The following is a 23,157-nucleotide window of genomic DNA, read 5'->3' on the forward strand; positions in this document are numbered from 1 at the left end:
ATTTTCCTTAAGGGAACCTCGTGGAATGTGCATAGTACTAAGAATCAGGAGTCTTACTTCTGCTATCAGTGCCCTGTGACCTTTCAAGTCTCTTCACTTCTGTGCTTCAGATTTTCTTTCTGTAATAAGGAGGATGAGGTTACTTTGCCTTCTTATAAAGGTGCTTTCAAATCTACATGTGACACATGCCATATATATTTAAATTATTTGACTTCTCCTGCCAGACCTGATCTCGCACCATTAAACATGATTTTTTTAAAAATTAATGTTAAAAAGTATGCATTGCTAAGTGTACTGGATACCCTGAGAAAAATGTTCCCCTAAGGTCACTCAAAGGAAGATTAATAACTGATACCTAAAATAAGTGTCACACTTCAAATTTATATTCAAATTCGGCACATTAACACATTGTTTAAATCGTGATGGGAACTTTCTAAGTCACTATAGGGGCTCATCTGCATACTTGGCTCAATCTAATTCTTGACCTTCCCCCCCCCGCACCCCTCCACTCTCTGATTTGCTCACCTTGATTATCTTTTTCTGATTTGTCCTCCTTGCTTACTGTTTTTGGTTCTCTGTGCCTTAAATATTGAGTCTGTTCTGGTCTGGCTATGGTCTGAAGAAGTGGGTCTGTCCCACGAAAGCTCACCTAATAAACTATTTTGCTAGTCTTTAAAGTGTTACTTGGCTGCTTTTTACTTCAAATTTTGTGTGCATGTACACACACACACACACACAAATTCCTTGAGCTTACTAGACTGTGGTGTAAAAATATAGAGGGTATTGTTTAAATGAATATAGTGGGTTACCCTTGGAATACGACTGAAAGTTCTTTGTTTCACTTCATAGAAGCATTGAAGATTTGAGGGTCCTATTTCCTTTAATGCTGTGATAATGAGATTCTGTTAATGTAATAGAACCAGTTTGCTCCCTGTAACAATATTTCCTGCCTTTAAGCGCTTAGTTGCTGATGCATTTATTAAAGTAGCCATTTTAATCCACAGTCAGAGACCGTTTTAGCCTCTTTCTCCTCTTAGTTCACCTCAAGTGGCCAGGAGAGAATTCCACTGCTGCAGTCATAGTCCTTGGATGGGACATTGAGCTGGAAGTGCAACTGGAATCGTGGGCTGCAATGCAAGCTGCTGGCAGCCCCTGAATCAAATGTCAAGCAGCCCCCTCCAGGCTAGTTTAATTTGTGAGGCTGCCACTATCTCCCAGAACAGCCCAAAATCTGGGAAGCACAAAGTTTTGCCCCCTTCCCACACTGTGCCTTGTGTATGGCATCTCCCAGGAGTTGTAGTACAGAATTTGCCCCTTAGCCTTTGCTTGTATATGAAAGTACCCAGATCGAATGCTCTGCATAAGTGCAAAGGATTATGTATTGTGATAACTAATTGGCCATCTATTCAGAGTAACCAAAGAGAACATTAACCTGAAATCTGAATTTTAATCTCATGTCTGGAATAGGGTCACTCATTGCTGTGGCATGCTGGCAGGTTCGGAAAGTTTGTTCAGTGGTTTCATTCTCTGGACCTGTCACCAACACTAAATTAAATGCTCACACGAAAAACAAAGACTGGAACAGCTGTTCATGTATGAAATTCAGTTGTACATGGCAACACAGTACAGATGCAAAATTAGTCCATATCCTCTATTTTTTCCCAGAAAAGAAGTGTGCATTACTTTACAAGAGTACCTTAAAATTATGATTTCTACTGAAAAGCATTATAATAAAGTATGACTTGAGAAAATAGTACAGCTTGCAAGTAAAGATTCTAAATGTCCCATGACATGTCTTTTAAGCTTGGGAGAAACATGCTATTGTATAAAAGAAATAAATCACCTACCTGTTTAATTGCTGTAGACTTGCCATTACTGAAAGGAATCACTTAAGCTAGAAGATGCCAGGAATATAACTTTCATGAAGCTAATTTATTTTTAGTAGCTAACATTGTTTGGCTTACACATTTTAATGAAACACTTAAAAATTAATTGGTTGTAAGTATAATTCCTTCCCTGCAAACATGCTCCCATTCAGTGTCTTTTTTATGGAAGAATGAAGCAGCACACTCTCATACAGAATTGTTTGGAAGACAATAGAATAAGACATGAAAGTGGCTCACAAAGGCTTTGGAGGAGGAAGAGGTGACAATTTGCTAAGCCACAGAGCATGGTATTATCTGTGTTCCAAAGGTGGCAGAGAAAGTAAATCTATTTTCCACTTGTGTATTTCAGGGAGAAAAGTATTGTACATTAAGGAATTGTAAGCTCTGCACTGAGTTTACCTGCTAAAACTTGGTGGATTTTGCACAAGTAGCAGTGGGAGAGCAAAGAGAGATTTGAGCCAAAAGAAGTAGGCAGTTCCCATTAATAAATTGTCATTATTATTACTAAATAAATTGCATTGTAAACACGTTGTTTTCTTGTCAGTTTCTCCATCCAGGCAGGTTGGCCATGTAACAAGCATATACTAAATAGCATTGTACACGGTGGTATAATGTATATGCATGTGCACAATGCTTCTATAATTTTATAATTGCATGTAGCCCTGTATGTATATTTATATACAATATATGAAAATGTGTATGGCCCTTATTTCAATTATGGCAGTTTGCGAGACGCCAAAAATTTTAAAAGGTATGTTTATGACCAAGTTATTATAGATTGTTGTTAGAGATTTTTTTAAAAAATATTTATGTGTTCCATCAGTTCTGTACAATTGGACTCACGTTAAGTAAGGAAGCCTGACTTTACAGGCAGACAAGCTATGCAAAGGTACAAATATTTTTTAATTTAAATATCTTTCCAGTTGTGCAATAAAAATGCAACTTTTAAAATAATATATATAAGCTCTTCCTTTTTCTTTAAATGTTCTTTTATTGAAATGAGTACAAGGATGATAAATGCAGAGTCCTGCTATGTCTACCAGACTTTAGATTTTGCAAGCATAAGGAATACAGTAAAAGCAAAGTCTAGTACCACTGTGTCTTGCCAAAGATTCAATATCTTGGAAATGTCTAGATGCTGGTATTTCTCAGTCTGTAAACCATTAATTCATAAGTGGTACACTAGAATTTCTGACATCCATTCATTTGTTATCAAAACTTCTGGTTTCCTGGGCTGTGTGATACCGTAGGCCTTGATTTGGCTATTGGTAGGTGAATTGCTGTGACCACACGCTATGTGCTGTCAGTGGCATACATAGGGGTCTAAGTGACCAAGGAGAGAGAGAGAGAGAGTGCAGAAATGTTTGTCTGTGAGGATTCAAAATGTCCTCTGAGCGAGGGCTATTGAAGAGAACTGTTCTTAGATGTAATGTAAAATTATAATTCTTTTCTAATGTGTACGTGTTTTCTTAATATTTCTAGCTAAAGTTATTCTAATCCTTACAGTCAGTGTCCCTATAAATGGAATTCTATTATTCTGAGATCATTGAACAGTTTGATACATCGTCTCGGCTGTGTCTACACTAGCAGCCCCCCTTACGAAAGGGGGAGGCTAATGAGACACTTTGGGATATGCTAATGAGGCGCTGCAATGAATATGCAGCACCTCATTAGCATAATGGTAACTGTGGCACTTTGAAAGTGGCACTTTTGATCGCTCATGGCTTGTCTATGCAGGGTCCTTTTAGATGAATAAGGAGATTTCAATGTTTGTGGGGTCCTTTCGAAAAGGACCCCATGTAGACGAGCTGCACGCGATCGAAAGTGGCACTTTCGAAGTGCCTCAGCTGCCGTTATGCTAATGCTTAATGCATTGCAGCGCCTCATTAGCATATCCTGAAGTGTCTCTTTCAAAAGGGGGGGTGCTTGTGTAAGCACAGTCATAGAGAACATTTTTCAATATGTGCTATATTGAAACAGATGTTGAAGGTCACGTGGAAGGACATAGCATAGGTGCTATTTGGTATTGCTGTTGAGTTGGGATTGATTGCATTTCCTCTTCAGATGCTCCTGGAAATGTCAATCACTGTAGACTCTTCTTGTCAAGATGTTTTTTAAGGCCAAAATCTAATGTTCAGATCTCTCTAGAGACGAAGGAAGCAGTAAAGTTGGAAATTAAACTAGTAGTAGTAGTAGTAGTAGTTGAGCATTTTCTAGAGAAGGAGTGCAGCACGAAAAATTACTACAAACTTACGATTGGATCGTTCTAATAAGCTGTCTAAAACAGACATGCTGGGTTGTTAGTTGAAAAACACATCTTTGAAGTTCAGGGAATTTCTGCTTTCTAAAGCGTTCATTTGTTTCATTTTCTCTCTTGCTGTCTCTAATTTGTTTTGGAAGTTACTCTTCCGGAAGAAGCTCATTATTCTTAATAGTTTAATATTTAATGAGAGAAAAGTAATGCACATTTGTAATTTCTGTGACAATCTGATCCCTACTCATTTTTTCCCACCCACACATTTCATTATTTAAAATGATTCATTGCTAGGATGATGAAATGTCTTTATCAATGTAAACAAGAATCCATTCATGGTACTAAGATTGCAGATCCCCAGTTGGCTTCCTCTTTGTGCAGAGTGGCATCGGATCACGTCTTGTTCCTGCTGATGATAGGTTAAATAATCTAAAAATTATCACATCCATACCTGTGTGGCCAGTATTTCTTTTATCTGCCTGTGGTTTGATAGGAGCATGTTGCTGTCGTGCACAGATATCCTTGGCATATTCCAAGCTCATTTTAACGTAAATCATGCTACCTCTTCCACCTCCCCTACCACTACCACATAATTTCCTTAGTTTCATCTTTTTTGGCAGAAGGTTATCTAGAGCGGCTAGGCATGTGGGTTTTTGACCGGAATGCTCATTCGAAAGGGAATGCTGGAGGCTATGAACAGGACTGCCCAAATGGTCATTGAAAACCTGGTCTGTGATGCAGCAGGGCTAAGGCAGGCTCCCTACCTATTCTGGGACTGTACAGCTCCTGGGAAGTGGCCTGATAAATCCCTGTGACTCCTGAGCGCACAGAGGACCAGGGAGGTGCTGCATGCTGCCCTTCCCCCAGCTCCAGCTCTGTAGCTCCGATTGGCTGGGAACCATAACCAGCAGGACTTGCAGTGGAGGTGCTGATGAGCTTGGGCAGTGCACAGAACCTCCCTGGCCCCCATATGCCTAGAAGCCACAGGGACCTGCTGGTCTTTCCATGCTTCAGTCCCCTGACCCCACCCCAGCCCCTTTCCATAGCCCACTTCCATTGTACCCTGCCTGGAGCCTCTCCTGCACCCTGAAATCCTCATCCCTGGCCCCAGACAGAGCCGTTTCTCCCCCCTCCACCCAGGACCCCATGCCCAAGTCCAGTGAAAGTGAGGAAGGAGGAAATGGGATGGAACGAGAATGCTGGATCTCAGAGAAGGGACAATGGTAGGGGCAGGGTCTTGAGGAAGGGATGGAGCAGGGTTGGATAAAGGAGTTCAGTTGTGTGCTAATTGTAAGTTGGGAACTCTGTGGTAATCATGTAGTCTCATGACTCATGAGAGTTTGTATAGGTTGCCTGCATTGTCCACGCCAGTTCTGCCTGAGGGCAGACGTCTTTTCTGGTGTTTACTTCTGCACTCCCAGTCCTAGGCCCAACATGCAACTGTAGTGTCCCCCACCCAAAGAAAACCCCAATATTTCAGAATTGCAAAAGAGTACCTAGCATTATTGTTTCAGGTCCAAGTATAGAAGAAGGAGTGAGCAGGTATGGAGATCGTTCTGGTTTATCAGTGTTGATGCACCCACCCCCATGGCAGACATGTAGATAAGCATTTATCATCTGTTCATTATTTAAAATAATATGTTTGTTTATACATTTTGAACAAGATTGTCTCACAAGATTAATGAGGACTCTGCCCTATCATTTTAATTTTGGGTTACGGTAATAGAGGACAGTAATTTATGCATGAAAGCTACACCCTCCTCTTCACCTTCCCTATGCGTCAGCAACATTCTTTATCATACGCATTCTCCACCAAGAAATTAGTTTCTTTAAGTGACAGCCTGTTGGGAGGTTGAGGCAAGATTTCAGCATTCCTCTAGGTGTGGCATGTTTTGGTTTCAGTTGGGAAGGTATGACTCTCTCTGAAATCTGCACAGAATTGCATCCCTCCCTTTAGACTTGCAAAGCATTAGGGCACAGAACGTGTGCATGTTAACAACTTTTTAAACTTGTGTTTCTTCTCCCTTCTCTCTAGTCTCCTGAAATTGACAAATGCAGAGCCAGAGGTGTTTTGACAAAAGAAAAGCTAGAAGTTCAAAATTAATGCCTTAAGTCTGATGTGCATAAAATATATGGGTGCAGCTCTATTGTGATAGCATTTGCCAGTCTTCAGCAGGGTAACTGTGAAATCTGTGTGTTGTAAAGAACATTTTCAGGACTCTGTGGTCAATAGGTGTATTTGAGACCAACCTATAGTTTGTGCACAGGCAAGGACTTGCTCATTTCCCCAGGGTGCTCGATCCCTGCTCTGCCACAGGCCCTGCCCCCACTTCACCCTTTCCACCATGGCCCTGCCCCCACTCCTGTCCTCCATCTTTCTAACCCCTCCCCTGAGTGCACCATCCTTGCTCTGTATCTTCCTGCCCCTGTTCTTCTCCCCTTCCATGCTGCTGAACATCTGATCAGTGGAGGGAGCGGCACCCTGGAGAATGGGTGAAGAGCTGATTGGCAGGGCCCACTGGCCCTCTAATTTTTTCCATTCATTGGTGGAATAATTTTTTTATTGTGCACCAAGGCATGTGCAGGTGTGCACCACCATAGAAACACATGATCATGATTGTAGGCAGCTCTGGTCATCGCTTGGGTGGCACCTGAATCTCTGCTTGGGTGGCTGCCCAAGTGCTCAGCTTACAGGGAACACTGCCCACTGCTGTGTGCTCAACTTTCTTCCTAATTTACTTATGTATATGTGTATACTCTCATAAGAACCTGGAAGAAGACTGAGATTTATTCAGTATCTTTTCCAAGTATGTAAACCACTGGAGTGACGTGGTTAAAAGTTTTACATATAGGAGCATGGTGCAGAGACAGAAGTGGGATAAACCGTAAATGTCTGAACAAACAGTCTGTGCATGTAGTTTAAATGGTGAGTGTGTTTTGGTGTTTATAATCTGATGAGCACATACAGGTATCACAAAGGCTGCGTCTACACGTGCACGCTACTTCGAAGTAGCGGCAGTAACTTCGAAATAGCGCCCGTCACGTCTACACGTGTTGGGCGCTATTTCGAAGTTGAAATCGACGTTAGGCGGCGAGACGTCGAAGTCGCTAACCCCATGAGGGGATGGGAATAGCGCCCTACTTCGACGTTCAACATCGAAGTAGGGACGTGTAGACGATCCGCGTCCCGCAACATCGAAATAGCGGGGTCCTCCATGGCGGCCATCAGCTGGGGGGTTGAGAGATACTCTTTCTCCAGCCCTTGCTGGGCTCTGTGGTCACCGTGGGCAGCAGCCCTTAGCCCAGGGCTTCTGGCTGCTGCTGCTGCAGCTGGGGGTCCGTGCTGCATATACAGGGTCTGCAACTAGTTGTTGGCTCTGTGTATCTTGCACTGTTTAATGAAAGTGTGTCTGGGAGGGGCCCTTTAAGGGAGCGACTTGCTGTTGAGTGCGCCCCGTGACCCTGTCTGCAGCTGTGCCTGGCTCCCTTATTTCGATGTGTGCTACTTTGCCGTGTAGACGTTCCCTCGCTGTGCCTATTTCGATGTTGGGCTGAGCAACGTCGAAGTTGAACATCGACGTTGCCAGCCCTGGAGGACGTGTAGACGTTATTCATCGAAATAGCCTATTTCGATGTCGCAACATCGAAATAAGCTATTTCGAAGTTGGGTGCACGTGTAGACGTAGCCAAAGCCTTAGAAAGAACTTTTAAAGTAGATTTACATTCTGTTGTAGGTATTAGAGGTCAGTTTTTTATTTTTATTATTAGCATTTAATTACCTGTGCCTAACGATAGTCATTAAATTGAATATTTTACTAACTCAAGAAGTGAATGAAGTAAAAAAAAAAGCAGGGGGGACAATTTTTCTGCTGATCTTTAAAGTCAAGGAGGAAAGCTTTTATGGCTGAGGAGTGAGGTTCATTCAGAAGAATGTGAGTTTCCCTACAAATTACATCTTCCCTCCCCACTTGCTTGAGCCTCTCCAGCTCTCCCAGTTTGCCATCATTCTTCCACTTGTTTTCTTCCCTACAAAGAGAGCTTTCAATCCTAGTGTTTGCTTATATTAAACTACCAGCAGAGGGTGCTGATTGTTCAGTATAGTCAACATTCTTTTCATCTCTTGCCTCTTTTATGTGAACAGACATATCCTCTGTACGATTTCCCTAGTGCCTACTGAATCAAAGAAGTGAGAAGTGGAAAATATTTATTAGGCCATGTAGTCTACTTCTCTGCCAGCACAGGACTGTTCTAAAGTACAGTTTAGTTTTAAAAATCCACGGCCATAAGCCTGCCAACACTTCCCATGGGAAACTTCAGCAGCCTAAAGGTGCATGCTGTCAAGAAATTTTTCTTGGCCTCACCAAGGTCTACTACCTCGTGAGCTGATAGTGAATCACTGCAGTCTGGTACAGATCTCATGCTAGATACAAGTGTATATGCAGGTAATAAAAATATTTGGGCTCATCTGTTAAGGAACTGGTAATCTCTTCAACATGTACTAAGTATAAAATACTGCAGTCTGTGGATTGCACCAGCTTCTGGGATTGCTTGGTTAGTAAGTACAATTTTTTTTTCTTTTCATTTTTTTTCCCTTTCTAAGTCATGTAACAGTTTGTTCTAGGCAAGTTTCAGTTTTGGAAAGAGAGTGGCTACTTGTGGTTAGAAGTCTCTTTGATGTTTGGCCTGTGAAGAAGATTTCTGTGTTATGAAGCCACAACCACACCCAATTTAGAAGATCTTCTTTGGAAACTGGTACAGCAACTCAGATTGCTGTGGCAACTTCTTAGATGTGGGAGCTTCCTATAGGATTCTGGGACTATTGGCTGAAGAAGAATCATGTCTTGGTTTGAAAAAAAACCCACTAAAATAAATAAGATTCAATTTTGTTTCCATACTGGGATAATAAAAGGGTTTGCATGAGCTTGCTGCTAAAGATGGGATGATCACTCTTTTTAGACCAGAGTTTCTTAAAGTATGTTCCCCAGAACACTGGTGTTCCATGAACAACTTTCAGGTGTGCTGTGAGAATCTGATACTTTTTTGCTATCATACATTGGCAGTATATATTTTTTTGTTGTTAAAATCTGATGTAATGTTACTTCTGCATTACTGTGATGCCTGATTAAATTACCTCATTTTGCTGTGCATGTTGCTGTCTGTCTGTTTTGGTCTGAAAAATTTTTTGAAGAAAATTTTCATTGGTGTTTCTGCATAAAAATATTTATTGTTTGGTGTTCCGTGGTCTGAAAAAGTTTATGAAACTCTTCTTTAGACCTTAGGATGATTCTGTATGCTCTCACATAAGTTCCATTTTTCTATAGTAATAGTCTTTTTATTCTAGTGCTCTATAAGAATTTTCTGAAATTTTTTTATATTTTGACAGAAGTTTCCATTTAAAAAAAGTATGTGCTCATTCACCATACACTATCATTTTTCCTCTAAAATAAATACAAATCCAGGATTCTCTGCAGTTAGCTTTTGCATTTGATGCTTACACAGTATACCAGGCATGCTGTTTTTTGTGCTGCTATGCTACCATTGTCCGATCAGAGGAGGCATGGTAATGAGGCAGTTTGAAGCAGGCTAATGAGGTGCTGGTATGCATATTCAGCACCTCATTAGCATAATGGCAGCCACGTGAACAAACTTTGAATTTCAGATTGACAGTGTAGGTGAGGGCAGCTTCGAAATAAACACCCATGTCAACATTTGCTTACTCCGATCTCATTAGCTTGCTTCAAATTGTCTCATTTCCATGCCCCTGCTGATGGGACCATGGTAGTGTAGCAGCAGCCTCATTTCACATTGGTATAGCAGTAGAGAGTTGTTAATTGTTTCATGGAGCCACCTTGTGGCTCACCTGCTGATCCATTTTATCATGTTACTTGAGCCTTAAAAGTAGCTGCAGACAGTGATTCCAACATCCTGACTCCATTTATTCAGAGCACAGATGTTTTTAAGTTTCTTGATCTGTGACCAAAGTCATGTACCTTCATGATGTGAGTGCAGTGTCTCAGATGATGGATATAACTGTCTTTATGTCTCAGCAACTGCTCATGTGCAATCCTGTAGGATAGGGGAGGAAAAACCTATCCAAAGCATCGGAGGGGTAGCCGTGTTAGTCTGGATCTGTAACAGCAACGAAGGGTCCTGTGGCACCTTATAGACTAACACAAAAGTTTTGAGCGTGAGCTTTCGTGAGCACAGACTCACTTCATCAGATGCAAACCTTATCCAAAGCCTGATTTACACTTAGATTTTGCCTGCATAGCGTGTATGAGTTAGGAGCATGAAAAATCACACCTGGGAATGCCATAGCAATGCCAGCAAAATCCGCGGTGTAAATTAAGTCTCAGTACTTGAGCAGTCTAAGTACAAGATCTACAAGTAAAGCCTCTCAGTGGAGATAGATTATACTAGCAAAACAGTTTCATTGGCTGTTTAGCTTGTACCAGTTCCCCAAACAGAACAAACACTTATCAACAGGCAAAAGGCCTTTTTTGCCAGTTTAACTACATTTATACTGAGGCTTTTGTTGGCATTGCTATGGCTTTCAGGGGTGTGATTTTTTCACACTCCTAACTCACACAGCTATGTAGGCAAAACCTAAGTGTAGATTGGCCTTTGGATAAGGTTTTTCCAGTGTAAATCAAGTCAGTAGAGTTGATGGAGATGATGTCAAAATGGTGTAAGTAAGAGGAGAAGAAGCCCAATCTGTTCCAGAAATAAAACTCCTCAGACTGCCCACTGATAATGTGGAATGTATTGGCTCTGTAAATCATGGGTTGCAAACACATTTATAGTGCCAACTTGTCAGCAATGGGTGTGTGGTGTTGTGTACAAGAATGAAGCATAACTGAGTGATTGTCTGCCTTTTCCCATTGTTGTGTTCTAACAAGATATCAAATGCCTGCCTAAGCTGATCAGTACATGAATTCCTTACAAGATCAGGGGACAGAGGGACAGTGTCACGTGTGCATGTGAAGATCCACAGGCCCATGGCTGTATTTACTGTGGATGGACTTTAATATGTGGCAGGTTTCCTTCTTTGTAGGTCTGACAGATTTGACAGATCTACGGGACACTGAAAGTATGATTGCAATTAAAGCAAATTTTGGAATACTTCTCTTTGAGATATATACGTTTTCCATTTTCCAACCAAACACACGCCTCCCTTCACTCCCCAAAAGCTAGAGAATGAGTAACGTAATATAAGGGTTCAAAAATATCGTACTATAGTCCTCTGTAAAAGGACATCAGTTATTAATTTATGCTATTATGTCTTTGCTTCCCTATTATGAGAGCAATGGAGGTTAGGCACATGGTCTAGTGAACAGCTCATTGGACAGGGAGTCAGGAGACTGGGTTCTGTTCTCTGTAACCTACCTGCTGCCTGGTTGGGGACGGATAACTTTATCTCTGGCTTTTTTGTCCCTCTCTTTCGGTCCTCTCTTGCATTTGTCTAGGTTGTAAGCTCACTGGGAGAGGCATTGCTGCTTACTTGTGAACAAAACCAAAAAGCAGTCATGTAGCACTTTAAAGACTAACAAAATAATTTATTAGGTGATGAGCTTTAGTGGGGCAGACCCACTTCTTCAGTATTTCCAGTGCAGCTCTATCTCCAGATCTGAAGAAGTGGGTCTGCCCCACGAAAGCTCATCACCTAATAAATTATTTTGTTAGTCTTTAAAGTGCTACATGACTGCTTTTTGGTTTTGTTAAGATACAGACTAACATATTATTCTCTGTTACTACTTGCAAACAGTGAATAACACAGTAGGGACACAATTTGGTTGGGATTTCTAAGCCCTAATGTAATAAAAACAATGAAGTTTTCAGCATGCATTATTGTTCCAAATAATATGGTGTGCTGAATTATGGTATTCTAAAGCTTATCTTTCCAGGCGTGTTTATACTGTGACTATTCAACGTGCCTTTAACCAGTAGACTGTAAAGCTGCGTCTACACTAGCAAGTTCTTTTGAAAGACTGGGGGCTGTGTGGACGCTCTCTTTTGAAAGAGCAGATCATTCTTTTGATCCGCTTTTTTGTGTGTGGACGCTCTTTCGAAAGATCCCACGGAACATCTACATGTTCTTTCAAAGGTAAATCAAAAGAACATGGTGCTCCTTTTGAAAGCGCTCTTCCACTCCCGTTTCAGGAAGAGTGCCTCCTTTACAAAACTTCTTTCAAAAGAAAACGTGTGTAGATGCTCTGTAGGCCCCTTCTTTTGAAAGAGCAGTCCTAATGGCATCTGATTTTTTTGATCCCTGGCCCATTCTTTCAGAAGAGCAGGGGCCGTGTGGATGCTGTCTTTTGAAAGAGCAGATCACTCTTTTGATCCACTTTTTTGTGTGTGGACGCACCCTTTCAAATGAAGTTCTTTTGGAAGAGATCTTCCAGCAGGGCTTCTTTTAAAGATCTCTGTAGTGTAGATATAGCCTAACAGTTTTGAAGGAGGGCAGGCTCACCAGCTATGCTGTCAGCTACAGCTAGTGAATTTCCTACTTGCTTTCAAATGACTTTCATGGCTGGAGATATCAGTCACACTGTGAGGTGGCTGTAGATAACAGGTTTGGAACTGTGCCTGGATGATTTTCTCACAGGCTGTGTCTACACTAAGTCAAAACTTCAAAATGGCCATCCTAATGGCCGTATCAGAGAATACTAATGAGGCTCTGAATTGAATATTCAGCGGCTCATTAGCATTAGGGTTCTTCCGGCTGTGGCACTTCGAAAGCACTGCTTTTGAACTCATGCGTCTTTGCGCGGTTACCCGGGGTTCCTTTTTGAAAGGACCCCACACATTTTGAAATCCCCTTATTCCGCTTAGCTGAATGGAATAAGAGGATTTAGAAATGTGTGGGGTCCTTTCAAAAAGGACCCCCATGTAGCCACGCCAAGCGGTGCACATTCGAAAGCGGTGCTTTCGAAGCGCCGCAGCTGGAAGCATCCTGATGCTAATGAGGCTCTGAATATTCAATTCAGTGCCTCATTAATATTCTTCGATATGGCCATTAGCATAGCCATTTCAAAGTTTTGTCTTCGTGTAGACACAGCCTCAGAATCTGACCAAGTATGAGTGACATTCATATTGGTTAACTGTATTCTGTTGTGATCTGGCAGGTCGTTTACAGACACACTTGTGGAAGGTTGAGTCTATAAAGACAGTTTCAAGGAGATTTGGATTTCATTTAATGTGAAGGCATTTGTGGCTATCTGACAATGATTTCATTAATACATAAAAAGAGATTGTCCAGGATACTCGTTGTTCTTGGATAAAGGTGTTCACTCACCATACAAGCCGTGCTAGTCTATATACTATCAAAACAAAAAAGCAGTAAAGTAGCACTTTAAAGACTGACAAAATTTATTAGGTGAGCTTTCGAGGGACAGACCCACTTCTTCAGGAGTCTGTTCTGGTATGGCTATGGTCTGAAGTGGGTCTGTCCCACGAAAGCTGACCTGATAAATTATTTTGTTAGTCTTTAAAGTGCTACTTTACTGCTTTTTTATTTTCATAAACAGTATGTACCCCCCAGGGAGCAGTGCTTGTGAATCAAGTTGGATAAAGTCTAGTTAAATCACCAGAAATGAAATTACAGGAAACGTAAAGATGCAAGTAGCATGTGAATGGTGCCAGGAGCCACAGACCAAGCAAAAACACAGGAATTCTGAGCTTTGTACTAAATTGAATTTTTTCTCCTTACATCATATCTTAGGGAAGAATCAGGGGCTTCTAGTCATTTGCATTTGCTTACTTAAGAACTTCTAGTGAGTTCTGTGAAGAACGAATCACAGTAGGTACAGAGAGTTCTGAAGGTGTGTGAGTATCATATAATATACTGTATTTTATCTATTGCCCAAAGCATGTTTCCTGTCCCCACCTTTAGCCTTTCCCTCAATCCTATTCAGCTTTCTCTTGGTTTTCCAAGAAGTACTTCCTTTTCCGTGATTCATGGATCTAGCCAGAGTATAATGGAAGAAAAATAGTGTCTTAATTTTAACACTTTTAATCCTGAAATCTAAAAGCTTATTTGCATGTGTAATAGGTAGCAAACGAGAAAAATTGTAGGGTTGGAAGTTAATGTCAATGAACAGAAGTTAATAAAATTGTGTCCTTGTTTTTTTAATGACTTTTATAGAATAGTGTATTTTGTAAGATACACATCCCATATAAAGTATGTCAGACACTAACATTTTCCACCTGTTTTGCCACATGCATACAGACATTTGTTTTGAACATGCTGTATCCCATAATAATGGCTATCATTTGCTTTTCCATTTTCACTTTGTAAATTAAGTCTAAAGTCTGTACATGGTAATAACTGAGTGTTGGACTGGTTATATGTTCCATAGAGCAAGCCAGTAAAGTAAGGGAGATTGATAGGAAACAATCCAAAGGTCCAAGATAAATTTTTCCACTTCAGGTTGCTTCCTATTCCTTGTGTACAACAGGACAAAATTAGCTGTGATACAATGGCTGGAATTTACAACTCTTGGTATTAGGCTAGTGGTCACTAAAATTTGAACAGGAACAATATAATGTTATTGATCTTATCACAATAATTACAGTGCTGTGGAGCTGACTAGGATTCCATGGTTCCTACAGGAGATTTTATACACTCTGAATATTATTTAGCATGCCTATAGTAATTATGACTGTATGTATTGTTTTCTGTATTTTCTTGTTGAATTCGCTGAAGCTGTATTGTGAATAACTATATTGCCAACTGCAAATGTTCCTAAATCATGACTCAGGACCCAACTCATGATTTTGGCTTAAAACATTTGATATATTAAAAAAGTATAAATATTGGGTGGTTCTTCTTTTTCCATAGGGTGCATTTGCATTTTCAAGATTTTTTCCTTAAAAAAAAAAAAAAAGACTAGAAATTTACCATTTCTTAAACAAAATTGAAATTCTCACACAATCAAATGTCTCTAGTAGTTGGAACTTCAAAAACTGTGAGTGTTACTGACATTGAACTAGCTTGTTTACCTGCAGAAGTGGTGAAAGAACATGGTCTGTATTTGCATGTGTGCATTACTTTCAATTTAAATGCAGCCTATTAAATTATTTACAGAAGACAGTTGGCTAATCCATTGTACTGGGTTGTAGGAGCCAAAGGTCACTTTGGTGTGCCTAGTTGAGTCATAGAGTAATCTGATACAGTACTTAGCTCTTTGCGTCCTAGCCAGTAAATTAAGGCATGTCCTTTACTATGAGTCAGAGCACCATAACTTTCAGAAAAAAATGAAACTTTTCTTTTAATGGTTTCTGAAGGGGGTGAGTTAGCAAATTTTAGAGGTATGTGGGAAGGCATCTATGTTTGGAGAAAAGCTTGGTGTGTTCTATTGTAGTGGAAATCCGTTAAACAAACCCTAGACCTTGGCACTTGACAGCATAAGGTAATCTATATTTGCAGTCACTTGTTTTGCATTAAAACAAAAAAGTCAAGTAGCACTTTAAAGACTAACAAAATAATTTATTAGATGAGCTTTCGTGGGACAGACCCACTTCTTCAAACCAATGTTTTGCATCAGTGTTATTTAAATGATAAGGCAGTCATACTTGCTGCTAATGTAGGTTGTTTCTTTTAAGATGCTATACTTGCTACTCTCTCAATATGAAGAATATTGCTTGATGGATTATATTATATAGCATATCAAGAGTTTTGGTGCATCTTCAATTGGTAGATGAAGCATGTCTTTGCCCACAAAAGGTTATGCTCCAAAGTATCTGTTAGTCTATTAGGTGCCACAGGACTTCTTGTAGTTTTAAACTTGTAATTCATTTCAGTGTTATGTCAGTCAGTAGGGCCATGAATAATCAGGACATAGTGTCATGATGGCTGGGCTTTGTATATTACCATTTTCAGTCTCTTTTCTGCCTTTTTGCCCTGCCTCATTATCCTCTTTCCATCCCCCTCTGACTCATTCCCTCCTTTCAACAGGGTCAGTGAACATTGCAAATTACTGATATCACTGCAGTGATTTCAGTCATGTTAGGCTTTTTGAAAAACTGAGATGATTCAGTGTTTTTACTTTTGGTAATGAAAGGATAAGGTAGCAACAGCCAGGGCTGAAAGGCATTTGAAAGCTGCAGTCATATCAATGCTGTGAGGTTAGCCTGCTCCCTGCAAACCTGCTAGTGTACAGTTTTTGTTCTGATACTTAATAAACTCAGACTTTTTATACATCACTTGTTCACTAACAAGCCCTCTATCCTATATATAGAATGTCTGTGGATTTATAGATGTTGATAATTTATTCCTTCCTACCTGAGTCCACAGAGTTGCACTTGAGTGTTCCTATTTGTGTGTGCAGAGCTCAGAAGTTTTCATTGCTGCTGAGCTCTGGGCTGTGGAAAGGAGGAGTTTGCTGCCTTTGTGGCCATGCTTGTAGGAGAGAGAGCAAGAGAGAGAGCCTATCGTATTTCACTCTAATCCGAAACGATAGCCACGCAGCCTGTTTTATTGTTAGGAGAATCCTCCTGGAGCGCTCTCACTTGGCTTTTCGTAAGGGAAAGCAGGACGGATGGGCTTAGGAATAAGAGCGGCGGCATGGTTTCCATGAAGCAGAGGCAGAAGTACTCTAATATATATTGTACTCTGACAACTTGTTTGATCTGTGTCTGTTTTTCCACTGTGTTCTTTCTGATGAGATAGAACAGATGCCTGGATTGCAGGCTTACGCCTGGAAAATTATGTCAGGAAGAAGAATGGGACTGTAGTTTTGGATTCTGAGTGGAGACTGCAGAAAGGATGTACTTTGGTATTGTACATCCACACAATCCTAGTGTGCTTTTCTGAAACTCCTGCAAGGTGCCGCTTGCTGCTGTTTTTGTTTTATTTGGCAGCTTACACACTGCTGCGGGCAAAACTGCCTCAGGGGAATTGCAGTGGCATGGTGACCCAGATCTCTACTGCCGCTGCTTAAATGCAGCAAGTGTTTTGATTGAATGAGTTGAAAGAAGCCTGAACGGATTTTATATTTCAAGGTTAGCATTTCAGCAACCACTGTGACGGGGACAGAAGTGACTCCAAAAGGGGTTTCTCTGAAGTTGAGTACTATAGTTGGCTGTAAAGAAGATGAAAAAGGAATGCACCTCAAGGGCTTCCAGATTCAAACAAAATTCAGGTTCCCTCTCGCGTGCTATGAGCTGGATAAGTTTCTCCTCCTTGTCTAAGCAGACAAAAAGATTGTTTCGCAGTGATGGCGAGCTCACGTCAATATGTAGGCATCAGGTAGAAGAGGACGATGAGAACTGGACCTACAGAACTCAACACAGAAAAGGTGATCCAGTTTTTGTCTACATTTAAATATGTCTTTGCTTATATATAATTTCACTGTGAGTTTTTTTCCCTACCTGTTGTTTCTTAAAGCTCCTTTTCTTTGATGCTTGGGTTCTTGTTACTCTTGATGACCACTGGTGCTGTTAAGCTGAGTCGTTTACCAGAGAACATCCATCCTTTTGGGTTTAACCCTGTTATGTGTAGTCAGTTTAATTCATCAAAGCTAGCTCACCTATGCCTGTGTGTGCTGCAGTTGCACTTCCAATGGCTGTGTAGACAGACGAAGAGGAGAAACAACTCTCCCAATGCTGTGTTTGAGTGCCGAATAAGCAAACCAGAATTGTCCTGACCTCCATAGGATCTTGTGGAGATGTACTTGGTTTGCTCATATCATTTCTGTGGGGATTTATGGAAATCCAAGTGGAAAAAACCTTTATTCCTTTATTGGGTAGGTAACATTTGTTTCTATGGCATGCTAAGTAGATTTTGGTTTTGTATGTTTACATTTCCATAATGTGTAGAGTAAGGTTTGTGACGGTGCCTCACTAGTTGTGGCTGGATTGGCAGCTGTTGAAAGATCTTTTATTTTGCTACAAGCAGCAGTGTGGAATTATGGCACCATTGTTTCTCTGACAGGTTGGTAGTGTTTTCCTGACACCATCAATATGTTGACAGGTGACAGTCCTGCCAGAAAAGGTGAAGTATGGTTTGCAGGCGCTGTTTCACAGGTGCTTTATAAATGCATTTCAATGAATGGTGAGAGAGAGAGAGAGAGATTAACTAGCTCTGAGGGCTGTGGACTGAGCAGTCCACTGAAAAGAAGCCCCAGCATAGCCAAGTCTTGAATGTTCCTTTTGTGAATAAAACTCAACCCCAGCAAGGAGTTAATTTTTGACTTGTAGCAGAATTTGGAAGCCACCAGCATACACGTGTATCTGCTTCCTGTATAGCGGAGTGAATTTCAGAACTCTGTCTCCATACTGCTGATGACAGGCTGTGAACTATTGTTGTCAGTGCATTTGCCGTTGGCTGGTAAACATAAGATTACTTAACAAATGTATTGAATTAGCCTTTCTCTATTGCTGCTCGAGAATGGCCAAGATGGATCTGTTAACGGAAAGCCTAAGGAGGCTGATTTAAACAGTAAGGTGACTTCTATAAGAGCAGGCAAGCTCTTGAAGGATATTTGCACTTCAAAGTGAATTTTCTTTTCTTTTTGGCAGCAGTAGTATGTGTGCAACCAGAACATTAGTCTTTCTTATGCCAAGTCAGAAATAAAATATGATTTTAGTAAGCAGTTTGGATGTAACCCTCCCAGCAAGAACACTCAAAAGGGTGTATACGCTTGTACTGTAGTACCAAGAGGGCGGAACTGGATGTTGATTTGGTCATTTGAAGGTTGCCATGTAACCATTTAAATGCTGCAAAACTGCTTCAGAAGGATCATTGTTTTTCAACTGGCTCCTAATTTTTAGTTGTTGACAAGTTTTCACTGTTCAGTGGTGGCTGCTGTGCTCAAGTCATCTCTGGACTGGTATGTACTGCTGGTCACAAAAAGTAATGTATGCTCCATTATAACATTAAACTTCCTTTGTCCCAGCTATACATTCTTTCAGAAGAAATGGCATAGCTGTGGTGGGAAACAAAAAGATGCTGGTGGATTAACATACCGTATTAATTTTTCTGGGAGCATTATTGTACACTTGATTTATTGAAAATAAAGAAGTCCATTGTATAGAGTACAAGTGGTGGAAAGGACTTTTGCTGAAATTGGTCAGCAAGGTATAAAAGCTTGCATCCTTTGTCATAATGGATATTACAGTATGTGGGTCTTAAGGAGGAACTGGAGGAGCGTTAGGTTATGCAGTGTAAACATGACCTACAGCTTCTCCTACACACAAAGAAGACTCAGATTTGGCTAAATAATTTGTAATATTACCTTGCCTAACTGGTGTATGTTCAGATCACAACTTCATCTACACCTTTTGGTCTGATAGGCAATCGGATGAAAAAATGAAGGAGAGGGATGAAGTGACTTGGGGCGGGACATTGGAAAAGAGGCGGGGAAGGGGGTGGGACAGTGGTGTTCCGTTGTTTGCATTTGCAAAGTTGACGGTCCTGTCTGTTACCATAGTACTGTTTGAAATGGAACTACGTTGATGGGTACTAGGCATTCTTCAGTGCATGCCATCCGTGTCTACGTGGGCCAGGTAGCGTGCGGTGTGCTTGTAGTGTGCTGTGTGGTCATGCACCATGGAGGGAAGCCCTTTGGTTTCCTAGTACCCTGCTCTCTCTCTATTTTTCACTCCCCACACCCGCAGTTCATGTTTCATTTTTCTGTTGCTTAGTTTTTCTTTATCATTTCTCATTATATGCATCCTTGAAAACTGGGCTGGGGGAAAACTGCACACTATCATGGCAGGAATCCATAAGAATTCAGTCAGCACATTAAAGATTAAGAGATTGAACTGGCGTTGGTTATGTGGCCATGCATCAATATCACATCAGGTTTTCCATGAAGAAGTATTGATGTGTTTCTAATAAGGGGTGGGGATGATCAAGAGATATTGTGAGTTCAGTCTGTGTGGGCTGGGGCAAATCATTTAAAAGGCAGGCAATCTATATGGTCATACCACTGTTTGGTTGCACGCTTGACCAACAGGAAGATTTAGGTTATTTTGTTTACTCTCATCGTCCAATTTAAATATTGTACATGTGTCCCATTCAGCTGGCCGGGAAGATGGAAATTACATGTGAGAGGGGCTCTGTGGTGCATCAGGCAGGAACGTAACTCCTAAAAACGGGATTTGGGAGAGGTCAGGCTGAACTCTTATACTGTCCCCATGATGTAAACTTCTTTCCTTTAGGTGAGGTGAAACCCATCAGGCCCTTACAAACCATTGCATCTGCTTTTTAATAGAGTGGTACGTGTTGGTACAGTGACTGTGGTTTTGAAGTGCATGCTGGAAATTTCAATGCCTCTTGAGAAGTTTGAAATGATAAGACCTAAAATGTGCATCTTGGCTGAGGACTGTATTCACTCTCCTTTGAGATGATCATCTATCTAGTCTATTCTATTTGAGGTTTTCCTGTAGTACCCATCACTGCATCTGGGGTAAGATTTAGAGTCAGGCAACCCAGACACCAGGTCTGGTGTCTGTTTTCATTGACATCTGTCACTTTTTGCCACATGGGAAGGCTTTTTCACTGCAAGTTTTCCAATTCATTCAAGATGCAGAGCTGAAGCATGCTTTCCCTAATGTGTGGACAGCTTTGAGGATTCTGCTGACGCTACTTTGTGACAGTAACGAGTGGTGAACGCTGCTTTTTCAAGCTCAGGCTCATTAAAACAGATCTTTGATTGACAATGTCTGATGAGAGACTGACATTGCTTGTTGTTTTATTGCTTGAAAACGCAATTGGCCAATTTTTGGCTCTCTTCCGCTTGCAAGGGCAAAGGCAAGAAAAGCAACCTATTAAACTAAAGGGCTAATGTTAGCATTCTAATGCTGTCCCCTACTGTAACACTGTATGTTACTGGTCCACTCCGTGTTGGTGTACAGTTCAGTTTATTGATGTGCATACCTTTCAGTTATTTTTAAAAATATAAGCTTCTGTAAGCTTAGAGGAAATGAATGTCTTTTAATTTGCTTATATATGCTGTAAATAAATACATTTTACAAATCCTAGCATGCAAATTTATTGTTTTATATGACAAGAACAAATCATGCATGCAAATGGCACATCAAAGCCGTGAAATGTGCTACAAATGCAATTAAAAATTAGGTATTCAAAGGTTTAATGGAGGCTTGGGGGGCAGGAGACATTCCTTGCTTGGGGCACATTTTGGTCTTGAGTGGGTTCTCATCATGGTATCTGACCACTGAACTCATAAATTAGGACATGGTTTTCTTTCCTTCAATAAACTCTTGTTACTTAATCAAGTTATTTTTTCAAATAGACAGCAAAGATTTGAGATTAAGATAAGCCGTGAATTGTGAGGGTTCTTCTCTGAATTTTTGGAAACTCTGCTACAGTGCTTTGCAATCCTGTATCCCCAAAGCATTTCTCTCCAAAAAAAAAGTTGGTAGGCTGAGACCTGTAGTACAGTAGTCTTTTTGTGTGAAGCCTATTGACCTGGTACTGCCTGTCAGTGTTGATGATGGAAGGCAGAGTTGTTTCTTCCTCTGGCATCTTTAGGATGATCTCTCCTTTTGAAGAGGCTTCTTTCGTCCAGGTTCTGAGAGATTTAGGGCTTCTCCATTCTTCTTAGTTTACCCAGTGTCCATACCTGCCAGCCTCTCTCTGTTATCACCATTACTCCATGTGTATATTCTCTTAATCCTCTCTGGTCTCCTGTGTCCCCTTGGTGTTACATACAATTGAACTGATTTTTAATAAAGAGCATTACCCCTAGGCCTACACAAGTTAACTCTTGCTGGAAGTTCGTAATGGGGCCAATAGCTTACATCATGCTCTGTTGATTTTCAAATAATTCGTGTGGTTACTGCTAGCCTTTATCCTGTTTGTTCCTCCATCTCAGCGGTTTACTTTTTTGTTATCCTCTAAGGGAGAGTAGAGAAGACTATGTTTATGGTCCATGTTGGTGTTTTTATCATGCAGGTGGTCATTTCTTATGTGTTGACTCTAAACAGCTAACTTTCAAATTCTTTTCAGAAGCTGGGGACCTGTCAAGGACATACTTGGCATTATATTCTAGTCTTCTTTTTCTTTTCGGTAAAACAAAACTGAAAAGCTAAAATATAGATACCTTTGAACTCTGAACAAAGCTTAAAGAAGCAGCTGTAGCAAATTAAAAAAAAAATCTATTTTGTGACTATTCCCCAGGCCTGGGTGGGTGTGGATGTACATGTATGCAAGTGCAATAGCAGCACTGTAATTTTCATATTCAAATTTGACACATTAACATGTGGTTTGAACCGGGATGCAAATTTTCTGGGCCATTATAGGGGCTCTTTGGCATACTTGGCTCAATCTAATTTTTGACTCCTCTCCCCCGCCCCTCTGCTCTCTGATTTGCTCACCTTGGTAATTTTTTTCTGACTTGTCAGCTTTGATTACTGTTTTTGGTTCTCTATGCCTTAAATATTGAGTCTGTTCTGGTATGGCAATGGTCTGAAGAAGTGGGTCTGTCCCACGAAAGCTCACCTAATAAATTATTTTGTTAGTCTTTAAAGTGCTACTACACTACTTTTTTGTTTTGATTGTAATTAAGTTTGCATCCCAGCTACGGAGTTTGGACATCTCAAAACTTTTTTTGTAGATCAGACAATTGGTTCTTTTTTTTAAGTGTGGTGGTGGTGGGGTGTGTTGTCCCTTCCCATTTTCTGTTTAGCTGCTCCTCCTCTGTATCCACCTTAGCGGAGAAAGGAGGAGGCCATTAGAAAAACTTGTGGAATCAACCTGATATTTTCTTCCATAACATTTGTTCAGTGTGCTTGCATGTTAAATCCCTGTACCTTTTGTGCGTCTCTCGACCATTTAGACTGTGTTCTTTGGGAGTAGGAGTCACCTTTTTGTTCTGTGTTTATACCTGTCATGTTGGCGTTGTGATTCATGACTAAGTCTCCTGGGTACTATCACAATGCAAATAATGAATACTATAGCATGTCAGCATTTAGAAATCACTCTTCTTGGTTTTGGACTGGCATGCCATATCTTTCATCTTAAGATGTTGCACTGAGATTTTTAACAAACTT

At 40.7% G+C, this 23,157-nt stretch overlaps 1 protein-coding gene across 4 annotated transcripts in view; it reads left to right on the top strand.

The window, feature by feature from the left end:
* NHSL1 (NHS like 1) overlaps positions 1-23,157 on the top strand; it is a 254,071-nt gene that overhangs the window by 96,105 nt on the left and 134,809 nt on the right. For 3 of the 4 annotated variants that reach the window (XM_074990475.1, XM_074990477.1, XM_074990478.1), the window contains exon 1: positions 17,187-17,438. The exons of the other annotated variant lie outside the window; for it this stretch is intronic. In XM_074990475.1, the coding sequence (XP_074846576.1) occupies positions 17,234-17,438 (205 nt within the window). In that variant the 5' untranslated portion in view covers positions 17,187-17,233. Of the gene's footprint in view, positions 1-17,186; positions 17,439-23,157 lie in introns of those variants that run through there. 4 annotated transcript variants of the gene reach the window in all.

This window comes from Carettochelys insculpta, chromosome 3, assembly GCF_033958435.1.
Source record: "Carettochelys insculpta isolate YL-2023 chromosome 3, ASM3395843v1, whole genome shotgun sequence".
Classification (NCBI taxonomy): domain Eukaryota; kingdom Metazoa; phylum Chordata; order Testudines; family Carettochelyidae; genus Carettochelys; species Carettochelys insculpta.